This window comes from Thalassophryne amazonica, chromosome 7, assembly GCF_902500255.1.
Source record: "Thalassophryne amazonica chromosome 7, fThaAma1.1, whole genome shotgun sequence".
NCBI lineage: Eukaryota > Metazoa > Chordata > Actinopteri > Batrachoidiformes > Batrachoididae > Thalassophryne > Thalassophryne amazonica.
Window position 1 is genome coordinate 47,385,182 of NC_047109.1, and position 14,743 is coordinate 47,399,924.

At 39.9% G+C, this 14,743-nt stretch overlaps 1 protein-coding gene across 1 annotated transcript in view; it reads right to left on the bottom strand.

Annotated features, from left to right (window-relative positions):
* Positions 1-14,743, bottom strand: part of myom3 (myomesin 3) — a 362,966-nt gene that overhangs the window by 180,237 nt on the left and 167,986 nt on the right. Inside the window, exons 9-10 of the mRNA XM_034174111.1 lie at positions 9,346-9,486; positions 9,092-9,253 (exon numbers count right to left, since the gene is read on the bottom strand). Of these exons, the coding sequence (XP_034030002.1) occupies positions 9,092-9,253; positions 9,346-9,486 (303 nt within the window). The remainder of the gene's footprint in view (positions 1-9,091; positions 9,254-9,345; positions 9,487-14,743) is intronic.

A 14,743-nucleotide genomic window follows, 5' to 3' on the forward strand; every position in this document is an offset into this window, starting at 1 on the left:
TTTTGATTCATAAACAAAACTAATGCAAATAGAATAACTCCATTAATGTCAATTCTGGCAATTGTACAAAGTTAAAATATAACACATATCTTTTAATTTTAAATAATGCACTAATTCTGAAGTTTTGTAACAAACACAGACAGATGCCAAAGGGATTTTGGGTAAACTCATTCATTCTATGTAAAAACCAACATGTTAATGTCAGGTGTGTGTTGGTGTTTACATATAAATGTGCTTTAGCCATTTGCAAAAACCCAAAAGTTCAAGTTGTGATTTGACAACTGTCTGATATAACTGGGGTCAAAATAAATAGAACACTGCCATCTACTGGTGTCCAGATGCTCATACTGCCATACTACTAGCCAGTAGATGGCATTAGAGACCGTGAAAACTTGCCAAAACAAAATTCCAGATAATCTGTGTCTGCTACGTTTAAGATGCATGGAATTTAATAAACGCAAACTGAATTTCAGACATCTTATATATATTACTCTGGAACAAAGACAACAGACAGTGTTTGACATAAGCAGGACTCTAAAAAACAAACAGGAATCAATTGCAATGATTCCAATTGAAAATAATGGAGACCTGGGCTTCTTCTGGCATTTTTATATAAAACAAACACAATAACAACATCTATAAACCCAGAGAATATATTCATGAGAGTTTTAGGCACAATATACAAAGAGTTTAATGCTGTTGTCCGAGTGGAGCCTGATAGAGTCTCAAATGAATTTCTTGTGTCGTGAATGTACTGAGCTTACCCATAGTGCACCTGGACACAGCATGTCCACACTAAAAACTTCAAAATTAGTGCATTACTTTAAAACTAAAACATATATCTGATATTTTCACTTTATAAAACTTCAGATGTGACGTTAATTTAAATAACTTGTCCAAAATTGGTTTGGTTAATATTTTAACCACAAGTTAAAACTATATGCCTCAGGATGAATTGGGTGATATTGCCGGCATATCAGTATGGGGTCAAAAGAAATGAGATTTTTTCTTTTCTGTGACCAGTTCTCCTTTGTCTGCGGTTTCTCCTGGAACCAGCTCTCCTCTGTTTAGAGAGGACAGAACTGCACATCTGCTACAAAACATTTAACAGATAGGTACTCAACTGGTTTTAGACTTAATAAATGTTTGTAATTGTTAAGCTTTGTTCACCACGCCTGCAAAAATATGTTAGCAGTCTAAAAATTATTGGACCAAAACTTAGCGGACGATAATTGGTCCAATGATGGTTTTCAAAGTTATCTGAAAAGCTAATCCGATAATGAAAACATTAGCTTCAAAAATTGGTGGTTAGCGGATTAGCAGAACTGTGCCCACCACTGGACATTATTTCCTGTCTGGCAATCGTGCATGATGACTTCTTTGGTGAAGTGGACTTGGACATTGTTCTCTGGCTGGTGACTGAGCATGATCCATGCACAAGGACTTCTTTTATGGTGTGGACTTTATATATTTAATCTTGGAAATTATTCGACAACTGGGTGAGTGCCCTGTTCAGTTTTTTTCTTTTTGTATTTTGTTCCCCTCAGCACAGCTGGTAGGCTTTATTTTCATTTGACTTAGAGAGAGTCTGTTAGATTTTGGATCCCAGTGTGTGCGAAGTCTGTTCTCTGTATCGGAGCAGCACTCTCTTTTAACCCCGTTATAGCTCCCGCCATGAATGTGCATGTGCACTCGGAACTCTCAGCTGTTTTTAGGCTGTCTGATCACACAGATATATTTCTTAGATTATTCACAGTTATATTGATGACAACACTTATAAGTGTCCACAAAGCTGAACCTTAAATGGAGACTGTGTAACAGGCTGAATTCATGATGAATGCACATGGCACGCACACCAAGGCTCTCAACTTTACCCCTTGGCCCTTCCCCTTCCCCCTTCCCCTCCATTTTGCACAGGCACGAGAGACAGAGATATCCCAATTCTGTTTTTGGAGTGAGGTGGAGGGGTAGGTGACGACTATAAACCCCTTCAAATGGAGGGAATCTGGATGCACACTCCATTTAGAGGGGTAGGATGAGCTTACCGCTGTCTCCAAAGAAACAAACATGACGCAGAAAGAGTCGCACAAATGTAAGTGGCTTTCATTACAATTTACACTGTTTAGAAAGTTATAACTTGCCAAAAAGCTTTACACGCAATTGCCTATGACAGCAACGTGTATGCTGCTGGATGCATGTTGCGTATATTGTCCTGAAGAATATTGTAACTTCGCTTGTGTACTGAGGCGTTATAATGCATATACACACAAACACTAAGATAAGACACTTTTATATCTCACAATGGAGAAAATCATGATAAAGGATAAGCATGTTAATTTATATGTTCGTAACTCTTTGGATAATAGTGATCCCTGCTGTTGGATTTCAAGGTTTGTAACACGTGTGTATTTTGTAAACAAAGAGGGAAGGAACCCTGAGCACACTTGTCTCCTAATTTGCTTTCAGGCAGAAAATGAGAAGTTTCTGTGTTCTAAGTAGTCAGCTAAAGACTAATGGGAGTAAGTTGGAAAATATATACACACACATGTACAGTAGTGTTCAGAATAATAGTAGTGCTATGTGACTAAAAAGATTAATCCAGGTTTTGAGTATATTTCTTATTGTTACATGGGAAACAAGGTACCAGTAGATTCAGTAGATTCTCACAAATCCAACAAGACCAAGCATTCATGATATGCACACTCTTATGTGAATCAGGTGTCCCCTATTTAAGGATGAAGCCAGCACCTGTTCAACATGCTTTTCTCTTTGAAAGCCTGAGGAAAATGGGACGTTCAAGACATTGTTCAGAAGAACAGCGTAGTTTGATTAAAAAGTTGATTGGAGAGGAGAAAACGTATATGCAGGTGCAAAAAAATTATAGGCTGTTCATCTACAATGATCTCCATTGCTTTAAAATGGACAAAAAAAGCCAGAGACGTGTGGAAGAAAATGGAAAACAACCATCAAAATGGATAGAAGAATAACCAGAATGGCAAAGCTCCAGGATCAGCTCCAGGATGATCAAAGACAGTCTGGAGTTACCTGTAAGTGCTGTGACAGTTAGAAGACACCTGTGTGAAGCTAATTTATGTGCAAGAATCCCCCGCAAAGTCCCTCTGTTAAATAAAAGACGTGCAGAAGAGGTTACAATTTGCCAAAGAACACATCAACTGGCCTAAAGAGAAATGGAGGAATATTTTGTGGACTGATGAGAGTAAAATTGTTCTTTTTGGGTCCAAGGGCCGCAGACAGTTTGTGAGATGACCCCCCAAACTCTGAATTCAAGCCAGAGTTCACAGTGAAGACAGTGAAGCATGGTGGTGCAAGCATCATGATGTGGGCATGTTTCTCCTACTATGGTGTTGGGCCTATATATCGCATACCAGGTATCATGGATCAGTTTGGATATGTCAAAATACTTGAAGAGGTCAGGTTGCCTTAAGCTGAAGAGGACATGCCCTTGAAATGGGTGTTTCAACAAGACAATGACCCCAAGCACACTAGTAAACAAGCAAAATCTTGGTTCCAAACCAACAAAATTAATGCCTCGCAGATGTGAAGAAATCATGAAAAACTGTGGTTATACAACTAAATACTAGTTTAGTGATTCACAGGATTGCTAAAAAAGCAGTTTGAGTTTGTAGCTTCAACTGCAGATGCTACTATTATTGCGAACACCCCCTTTTCAACTTTTTTTTTTTTACTAATAGCCCAATTTCATAGCCTTAAGAATGTGCATATCATGAATGCTTGGTCTTGTTGGATTTGTGAGAATCTACTGAATCTACTGGTACCTTGTTTCCCATGTAACAATAAGCAGTGGTGGGCACAGATAACCAAAAAATTAACTTTGATAACAGATAATCAGATAACTGAAAAGTTATCTTTGATAAAGATAAACTGATAAACCACCCAAAAATGTATCGGAGGTTACAGATAACCGGTAAATTCCAGTGTTGTCTCTGGTACATTTGCAATTACTAACAAGCTGAATTTGAGTTTTAACACCACAATCGCTTTTGGAAGTGACAAGAGACTCAAACAATGAATCAGCATTTCTATGTTTGAACATACTGCTCCCTGCTGGAAGCTATACAGTTACAGCACTGAAGCACCCTGAGAGGAGTCACAAAGCCAACTCTCTACCAATCACAATGCTCCGGTCAGGTGGAGGTCTTGAAAAATAAAGGCATCCTGACTTATGGTTTTGTGTGAATACTGATAGAATAACTCCATTAATGTCAATTCTGTCATTTGTACAAAGGTAAGATATAACATATATCTTTTAATGTTGAATAATGCACTAATTCTGAGGTTTTGTTACAAACACAGACAGATCACAAAGGATTCTGGGTAAAATGTGCCTCTAAACACTGATTTGTTCAATCATTTGTTATGTAAACCAACACGTTAATGTGATGTGTGTCGTGTGTTGGTGTTTACAGATAATTGAGATAAATGTGCTTTTGTAAAATATTCCATTTTTTATTTGTAAAAACAGGCATTTTTACGGAGCCCTGGAAGTGTCATCGCAAAATGTTTTACATGTGGAGAGAATGTGCGCACGTTTTATGATGTTGCATAACGTGCACTCAATATTGTTGACACATAAATGTTGGCTTTACACTGTGCGAGAGAATTTTTTGGACCGAGTTTCAAGTTAATCGCGCGTCCTGCATCGTGTAGTGTACATGGAGTAACAAGCTCCGTTTAACATCTGACGACCACCTCCTGATCGCCGATCGTATGGTCGAATGAAAATCAAGTGTCCAACCGCTCGCACTGTGCCTGTGCAAACACCGTAGAGCTGTCTTGGAATGTTTTTGTTGTTGTTGTTGTTTTTAAACTTAATTTGTAAAAAAAAAAAAAAAAAAAAAAAAAAAAAGCCATTTGCAAAGCCAAAAAGTTGATTTGACAACACTGCCATCTACTGGTGCCCAGATGCTTAGCACTTAGGGCGAATTCTGCCATGAACACCACTGGCCAGTAGATGGCAGTAGAGGCCTTGAAATCTTTCCAAAACAAAATCCCAGATAATCCGTTTGCTACATTAAGATGCGTGAAATTTAACAAAAGCAAATACAATAACGTCTATAAACCAAGAGAATATATTTATGAGAGTTTTAGGCACTAGAGTTTAATGCTGCTCTCCTTGGAGCCTGAACAGAGTGTCTGAAATGCATTTGTCCTGTCGTGAACACCCTGTCCTAACCATAATGCACTGCTGGGCTCAGCATGTGCTCACAAAACCTTAAAAATTAGCACATTATTTTAAAACTAAAACATATATCTGATATTTTCACTTAATAAAACTTCAGACATGACAGTAATTTTAAATAACTTGTCCAAAATTAGTTTTGTTAAAATTTGAAATGTAAAATGTATGTTAAATGACATGTTAAATGACATGTTAAATGACATGTTAAATGTATGCCTCTGGATGACTTGGGTGATATTGCTAGCGTGTCAGTATGGTGTTAAAGGAATCATAATTCTTCTCTACAAGAGTCAAGACAGAAGTCAGACCACCAGAGCAAGAATTTTAGCTGAGAAAGCTTCTGCAATTTAAAGCAAAATGTTCTCTCATCAAGCAACCCACTCCAGTTGAAGATTCAAGCTTTTCTACTATGGAAACCACCTGGACAACTGAGAGCTTACACAGAAACATTGTTAAAGGAAATAATTTTTTTTTTTTTTTTGGTGACTAGTAGTTCTTCTTTGCCTGTAGAGGTAGAGTGGTTTTTCCTGGAAGTATCTCTACTGTTTGCAGAGGGTAGAACTTTTAACAGGTAGGTCTCAACTAATTTTAAAAATGTTTGCTGTTGTTCAGCTGGGTTTACTGCGTTATCGGTCTAAAAGTTATTGGAGGACAATTCATTGGAAGATAATTAGTCCGATAATGGTTTTTAAAGTTATCTAAAAAGATAATCAGATAACGAAAACATTATCTTCGATAATTATCTGTTATCGGATTATCAGAAGTGTGCCCACCACTGACAATAAGAAATATACTCAAAACCTCGATTAATCTTTTTAGTCACATAGCACTACTATTATTCTGAACAGTACTGTAAATGAAATGAATCAAAATTTAATTGAAAAGTGTAAAAAACAAAGACACAAACAAACTGGATTCTACACTATCGTGTCCCGCAGATGGACGGATGCCAGGAATGGAATATTTCTAAAGGTGCTATTTACGTGAAATTTTCACCAGATGTCAGTAACAACCCAAGTAACCCACACATACAAATAAATCAAAATAAATAAATACAAAAATTAAGTTGTGTGTAAAAAAAATGGAATGACACAGGGAAAAAATATTGAACATGTTTACTGAAATTTATTTAATATGTCGTATAAAAGCCTTTATTGGTAATGACAGCTTCAACATGCCTTCTGTATGGAGAATCTAGTCACATTGTATTGCTCAGGTGTGACTTTGGCCCATTCTTCCACACAGTCTTCAAATCTTGAATGCTCCGTGGACCTCTTCTATGAACTCTGATCTTTAGTTCTTTCCATAGATTTTCTGTTACTTTCACGTCAGGGTGGGACCATTCCAGCAGCTTTGTCTTCAATCTTTGAAACCAGTTGAGAGCTTCCTTGGCTGTGTGTTTGGGATCATTGACTTGCTGAAATGTCCACCTTGGTTTCATCTTCATTATCCTGCTACATGTTTTATCAAGAATATCTCTGTATATTTTACCATTCATCCTTCTTTCAATGACATGAGGTTTTCTTTAAAACAGCCCCACACCGTGATGCTTCCACTGCCATTGGGTGATGTACAGTGTCAATTATGGAATTATGGTGTGTATTATGGCATCCAAAGACTTCAGTTTTGGTCTCATCTGACCACACTATATTCTCCCAGAATTTCATAGGCTTGTCTAAATATTGTGCAGCCAATATATGAGCTATAGCATGTTCTTTCTCCAGCAATGGAGTCTTGTTTAATGAGTGTGCATACAGGCCGTGGAGGTTGAATGCATTACTTGTTGTTTTCTTTGAAACAGTTGTTCCGTTGTTCTCCAAAAGTAGTCCTTGGACTGTTGGACAGCTCTAATCATTTTTAGTCCCATGTCAGAAATCTTGGAAGGAGTACCTCATTATAGCTGGCTTATGGTGAAATGTTGGTCTTTCCACTTTCAGATTATGGCCCCAACAGTGCTCACTGGAACATTCAGAAATTTAGAAATCCTTCTATAACCAGTGCCATCAGTATGTTTTGCAGCATTAAGGTTGCAAAGATCTTGAGAGAGCTCTTTGCTTTTATCTATAATGATATGTTTCTTGTGTGACACCTTGGTAATGAGACACCTTTTTATAGGCCATCAATTTGGACTGAACCAGCTGATATTTATTTGCACTTACAAGGGGCAGGATTGCTTTCTAATTACTGATAGATTTCAGCTAGTGGATTTTCCATGTGTTTTTGCACCTCCCTTTCTTCAGATGTTTAATAATTTTTTACTGTCATTTCACATTATTCCACATAATAAATAGGGCTGGATGGAGTAGTCAGCAGTTCCCAGGCCTCCAAAAAATGGTAGAATTTGAAAAAAGATATATAAGGTTAACAGAAGTAGATGCAGCCCATAAGATACATACAGGTGCTGGTCATATAATTAGAATATCATGAAAAAGTTGATTTATTTCAGTAATTCCATTCAAAAAGTGAAACTTGTATAATGTATACATTTAATCCACACAGACTGATATTTATTTTTTTAATTACTACCTAATTAATCAATTAATTACTAATTAATCAATCAATTAGTAATTCATTAATAGTATTAATTATTATGATTAGCAATTATTATTAGTATTACTGATTATTAATATTTAGTAACTGATTATTAATGGATTACTAATGAATTAGTTGATTATTAATATTATTGATTATTAAGTATTATTAATAGTACTTAATCAATTATCATTCATTGATTCATTAATTAATTACAAATTAATTAAATTATTAATACCACAAAATCCCCCTACATGATTGCAATGTGTCAAAGAAATCTGCGTCTCCTATTTCTTCGCATTGACGCACAAAGGCAAGAAAATAAAAAGAGCAAACAGGCTATTGCAACAAGTTGCGCTTTGGTTGCCATGTTGACAAACAGTGAAGACGGCACTATAAGCAACGCAACATGATGATGTCAAACTCATGAGACGGGGAGAGTTTTTTTCCCTAAGGCGGCGGGGTGTCTCAATTCATAGGCCTAGAGGCATACCCCTTCGCCTTACCCCTTGTTTTAAAGGGGTAGGCGTAGGGGTAGGGGTAGGGCCAAGGGGAAGGGGTACAAAAGAGAATTGAGATTGGGCCTATGTCTTCTCACAGTGGAGAGCAGCTGCTGCTATTACCGTGACTGCATCAAAATGAACAGTCATCACTTAAAAACAAGTCATCATAACATGACATCACACTTATGTAAACTTTGCAATTAATCTGCGGCTCCATTTTTAATGCCAGTAACTACATTCCATTCAAGCGTTTGCTGGGACATTTTCCTTAAAGCTACATAAACATTGTTGGAAACAGTCAGAAAATGAGTACTCACAAGTACTTTCGGCAGTCTCCATAGTTGTTTGTTGCAAATACCGTATACTTAGTGACCATCCGATAATACACCAGGATAGTTTGTGCACTTCCGCGACTGGTCTCAAACAGCCTAAATCTAAGTTATTATGATTTCAGTGCGACATGTCTTTCACAATATTACAGGCCTATCAAGTTGCTTGTAAAGTCTTGTGTGTAATCACAGGGTTTACTGTAAGTGGCCACTGTTCCTTGTTTATTATTCAGTGGTTTATTTGCATGCAACAGTGTTCATGACCAAACAGCAGGTTGTGAAGATTACATACTTCAAGTTTGCAAAGTTAGCAAATAGAAGAACTTGTTGCTTGATGGAACATTTTCTCTACATGAATCACAGCAGTTGGCTGAATGTAAAATTAAAATATTGAGAATACAACTAGTGCCCTAAACATGTTTCCATCAAAACAAAGCTACACAAAAGTAACTCAAGTATTTTGGACAGTTGAATTTCTCTTTTTTGGTGAAGCCAAGTATCCTCACCTCTTACATAGACAAAGGTGCTGTGCTCCTGGACACCATCCCGGGTCTTCACTCTGACTGTGTAAACACCTTCATACTCCTTGTACACAGCGTTTAAAGTAATGGATGCCTGTTTGTCGGTCGTTTGTATTTCCACTGTGTTAGACTGATGCAGCTGGACACCTGGAGCACAACAACAAGAAGATAAATTACTAATATTTAACTGACTGGAAGGATCTAATGTGCTGACATGGCTCATTTTCTGTCCTACACACCATCTCGGAACCAGCTGATATCCTGCTGGAAAGGCTGCAGTGCTGAGGTGAAAGTACATTCAAGCGTGAGGCTGTGGCCTTCCGTCACCCACGTCGGGGGAAAGGTGGTGTCAAACAATGCTTCCTGCTCAAACTGCGTACCTAGGAGAATGGAGGTCAAAGGGAAGATACGTTCACAATGTTATAAGAGAGAATGCATTTGAAAGGTAAGAGAAAAAGGATGTAAAGGTAATAAGCATTTTCCAATCTGCACACGTGCACTTTACTTGCTGAGCCAGGCCAGATAAAAATGATATCGAAAAGTAGAGCCAGGCACAGCATTAGTGAATCATAAAAATATTTCAGGCAGTAATAATTCTGGATGGATATTGTGCTATAAAACTGTATGCTTCTATAAGATAGCAGAAAGGGGGATCAAGGAAATAGAATGTGCATGAGGTAACTGGCAAGTAGGATGGTATACAGACAACAACAGCAGTGTGTTTTAGACAGCAATTTAAGATCTGTTTGCTTAAAACATCCATTTATTTGTCTCAATCTTTGTTCATAATTCCAGGTTATTTACACACATACAGTAGTGTTCAGAATAATAGTAGTGCAATGTGACTAAAAAGATTAATCCAGGTTTTGAGTATTTTTCCTATTGTTACATGGGAAACAAGGTACCAGTAGATTCAGTAGATTCTCACAAATCCAACAAGACCAAGCATTCATGATATGCACACTTTTAAGGCTATGAAATTGGGCTATTAGTAAAAACAAGTAGAAAAGGGGGTGTTCCCAATAATAGTAGTGTGGCATTCAGTCAGTGAGTTCGTCAATTTTATGGAACAAACAGGTGTGAATCAGGTGTCCCCTATTTAAGGATGAAGCCAGCACCTGTTGAACATGCTTTTCTCTTTGAAAGCCTGAGGAAAATGGGACGTTCAAGACATTGTTCAGAAGAACAGCGTAGTTTGATTAAAAAGTTGATTGGAGAGGGGAAAACGTATATGCAGGTGCAAAAAATTATAGGCTGCTCATCTACAATGAATTCCAGTGCTTTAAAATGGAAAAAAAAAAAAAAGACGCGTGGAAGAAAACAGAAAACAACCATCAAAATGGATAGAAGAATAACCAGAATGGCAAAGGCTCACCCATTGATCAGCTCCAGGATGATCAAAGACAGTCTGGAGTTACCTGTAAGTGCTGTGACAGTTAGAAGATGCCTGTGTGAAGCTAATTTATTTGCAAGAATCCCCCGCAAAGTCCCTCTGTTAAATAAAACACATGTGCAGAAGAGGTTACAATTTGCCAAAGAACACATCAACTGGCCTAAAGAGAAATGGAGGAATATTTTGTGGACTGATGAGAGTAAAATTGTTCTTTTTGTGTCCAAGGGCAGCAGACAGTTTGTGAGATGACCCCCAAACTCTGAATTCAAGCCACAGTTCACAATGAAGACAGTGAAGCCTGGTGGTGCAAGCATCATGATATGGGCATGTTTCTCCTACTATGGTGTTGGGCCTATATATCGCATACCAGGTATAATGGATCAGTTTGGATATGTCAAAATACTTGAAAAGGTCATGTTGCCTTATGCTGAAGAGGACATGCCTTTGAAATGGGCGTTTCAACAAGACAATGACCCCAAGCACACTAGTAAATGAGCGAAATCTTGGTTCCAAACCAACAAAATTAATGCCTCGCAGATGTGAAGAAATCATGAAAAACTGTGGTTATACAGCTAATACTAGTTTAGTGATTCACAGGATTGCTAAAAAAGCAGTTTGAACATAATAGTTTTGAGTTTGTAGCGTCAACAGCAGATGCTACTATTATTGTGAACACCCCCTTTTCTACTTTTTTTACTAATAGCCCAATTTCATAGCCTTAAGAGTGTGCATACATGAATGCTTGGTCTTGTATATTCAGATGTATGAAAGTGTGTGTAGGCATGAATTCACGCACATTCCATTTGTACATCACACTGAATGTGGAATTGAGCGTGGATCCAAACTCCTCCCTGGCCACGCCCCATTTAAACATGCAATTTCATGTAAATAGGCCCTTTAAGCAGGGATTTCCCACAATGTCACATCAGACAACATGAACACAGAAAAGAAATTATACTGTAGATGACTGGAAATTACCTGGAGACACGCAGGGACAGTTTATTCAGTATGCTGTTAAACAGATTAATCATGAAACTGGAAAAATGTTTGTGGGAGCTACTGAGCGTGAGTGTGTGAGGCCGACACGCAGAACAGCACGCACACATTGACATTAAAAAATTGAGGTATGCCTCCGCTGACAGTGCGACATTCACAACTTACACACGCATTTATTGACAAAGCATCACCTTTACATATCTGCAGTGGAACAATAGCTGTAGAAATGTGCGTATGCTAGCCTGGATTTATGCGTGACGCACTGCACATTTCCATGCTCATGTCACTTTTGATACATTTGCACATGGGCGTGGAGATGGACGTATGCCAGGTTTTTGTGCATAAGCACTCTTTGCTCATGAGGCCCCTGCCAAGTTGCAACTCAGACCACTCACCCTTTGCATTTTGGCTCACTTTCTGTCTAATTCGATTTATTGTGATTTCCTGCTGCTTTGACTGATTCATTCCATAATCTTTCATTGCAACATTGTTTCTCTTGATTTTTTGAGGCTTCTTCAGAATTTCAGTTATTGCTTGTTGCAATGTCTTGTACCTAGATGGGTAGTTTGTTACATTCATTTTCTTACTCTTTGGAGCTCATAATTCCATTCATTCCATATTATTGTTATTATTACTATTATAATTTATTATGCACGTCAGAGCAGTTCATTCCATCCATCATATTACAACTTCCTCCAAGGAGCAGTTAACTCCATTCACTGCTTACTGCATCTTCCTTTTAATCTGAACAATCCATTCTATCCATCACTTGCAACTTGTAACTTCTTGCCTTAGTGCAGATAATTCCATTCATTGTTCACTGCATTATCTGAGTCCCCAAAGCAGGGATACTGATACTTTTTCATATTTAAGCTTCATAGATCCAAAGGATCCAAAAGACCTAGGACAGAATTTCGCCAAACATTGTACGTGACAACAAAATAATTTAGTATCACAATCAACATTTTTGTTTAAAAAAATAACACTCAACACAACTTAAAACAAAATCTCCTGAGATAGAGGGCTGACAAACCATAATACAAGGGTGCGCTGCTCCGTATTGTGTGACACAGCGCAGCGCTGTTCTTACAGACAGAGAGTAGGCTTTGATGAATCTGCATGCACAGCAGTCAGTGCGTGCGGGAGAGAATAAAAGCTTGAGTACCGATCTTTTTACACCAGGATCGTTCAATATCAATACTGCGTTGGTATCGATATTAGGATCGATCAGCACACCTCTACCTTTCATCATTCTTTGAGACTCCTTTTTCCTCAGAGTAGCTCATTCTGTTCATTGTTCATTGCAACTTCCTACTCAAGTAGCAAATGCTGCAATAAGCAATGAACAAAATTTTCTGCTCCAAGGAGCAGAAATCTGCAATGTGCAATGAAGGAAATTCGCTGTTCCTTCCTCATTGTAACTTCCTGTTCCTTGGAGCAGGTAATTCTGTTCATTGCTTATTGCAGCTTTTGCTCTCATGGTTCAGAATAGATGATAGGATGGCATACAATGTCATGAATTTCTTTAGAAATATTTATTATAGCAAACAACCAAATTGCTTTCACTCAAGAGGATACTAGTGTTGTGTGGGCCGCCAGAAGAGGAGGTACTGCTGGCCCACCACCAGAGGGCGCCCTGCCTGAAGTGCGGGCTTCAGGCACGAGAGGGCGCTGCCGCCACGGACACAGCCGGGAGTGACAGCTGTCACTCATTATTTCCTGACAGCTGTCACTCATTCTTCATCATCTCACTCCATAAAACCCAGACGTCATCTCCACCTCATCGCTGAGATATCGTACTTCTATGGAGGTAACTTTCTCTGCCAGCATTAAGTGATTCCAAGAGCTATTGTGTTGCAGCTGTCAACCAGAGGACCGGCGTGGGTCGCGAATGTTTCGTCCTACGTCTCGTCAGATAAGTGGTTAAACAGACGCTGCACGAGTGTGTGTTAAAGGTGGAGGTGGCATTCCCACCGTTGTTACGGGGTGTACACACACCCACACTTGACTGTCTTTGCTCTTCGCCAGCAGTACCAGATCCGACAGTCGGGGACGGTGATCACCTGGGAATTCGGGACTTGGCGGCTCCAGTATTCACCAGGTTCGGTGGCGGCGGAAATCGTGTGGTTCCGGCTCTTCTCAGGACAGACGTCTTCTATCCTCGTGCCTGCCCACACGTCACCTTTGTGGATTGACTGTTATCAGATTCTGAGATTGTCTGTATATTCGTTGTGCACCTTCACAACATTAAATTGTTACTTTTTTGGCTCATCTATTGACCGTTCATTTGCGCCCCCTGTTGTGGGTCCGTGCCACTACACTTTCACAACAGGATATCTCGGCCAGCGTCATGGATCCCGAGGGGCGTCACCCATCGGTTGGACAGCCAATGGAAGAGCAGGGTGCACAGGCGTCTGCATACCAGCCCGGGCAGGAGGTGTGGTTGTCAACAAAGGACATCCCACTGCAGGTACAGTCACCTAAACTGATGGACAGGTTCATCGGCCCATTTCGCATTCTCAAGGTCCTTAGCCCTGCCGCAGTGAAGCTCCAGCTCCCAGCTTCACTGTGGATCCACCCGGTGTTCCACATCTCCAGAATCAAACCGTACCACACCTCACCCCTCTGTGCTCCCGGTCCGGCGCCGCCTCCTGCCCGGATCATTGACGGGGAGCCGGCTTGGACAGTGCGCCGGCTCCTGGACGTCCGTCGAATGGGCCGGGGGTTCCAATATCTGGTGGACTGGGAGGGGTATGGACCCGAAGAACGCTCCTGGGTGAAGAGGAGCTTCATCCTGGATCCGGCCTTCCTGGCCGATTTCTACCGTCGACACCCCGATAAGCCTGGTCGGGTGCCAGGAGGCGCCCGTTGAGGGGGGGGTCCTGTTGTGTGGGCCGCCAGAAGAGGAGGTACTGCTGGCCCACCACCAGAGGGCGCTCTGCCTGAAGTGCGGGCTTCAGGCACAAGAGGGCGCTGCCGCCACGGACACAGCCGGGAGTGACAGCTGTCACTCATTATTTCCTGACAGCTGTCACTCATTCTTCATCATCTCACTCCATAAAACCCAGACGTCATCTCCACCTCATCGCCGAGATATCGTACTTCTATGGAGGTAACTTTCTCTGCCAGCATTAAGTGATTCCAAGAGCTATTGTGTTGCAGCTGTCAACCAGAGGACCAGCGTGGGTCGCGACTGTTTCGTCCTACGTCTCGTCAGATAAGTGGTTAAACAGACGCTGCACGAGTGT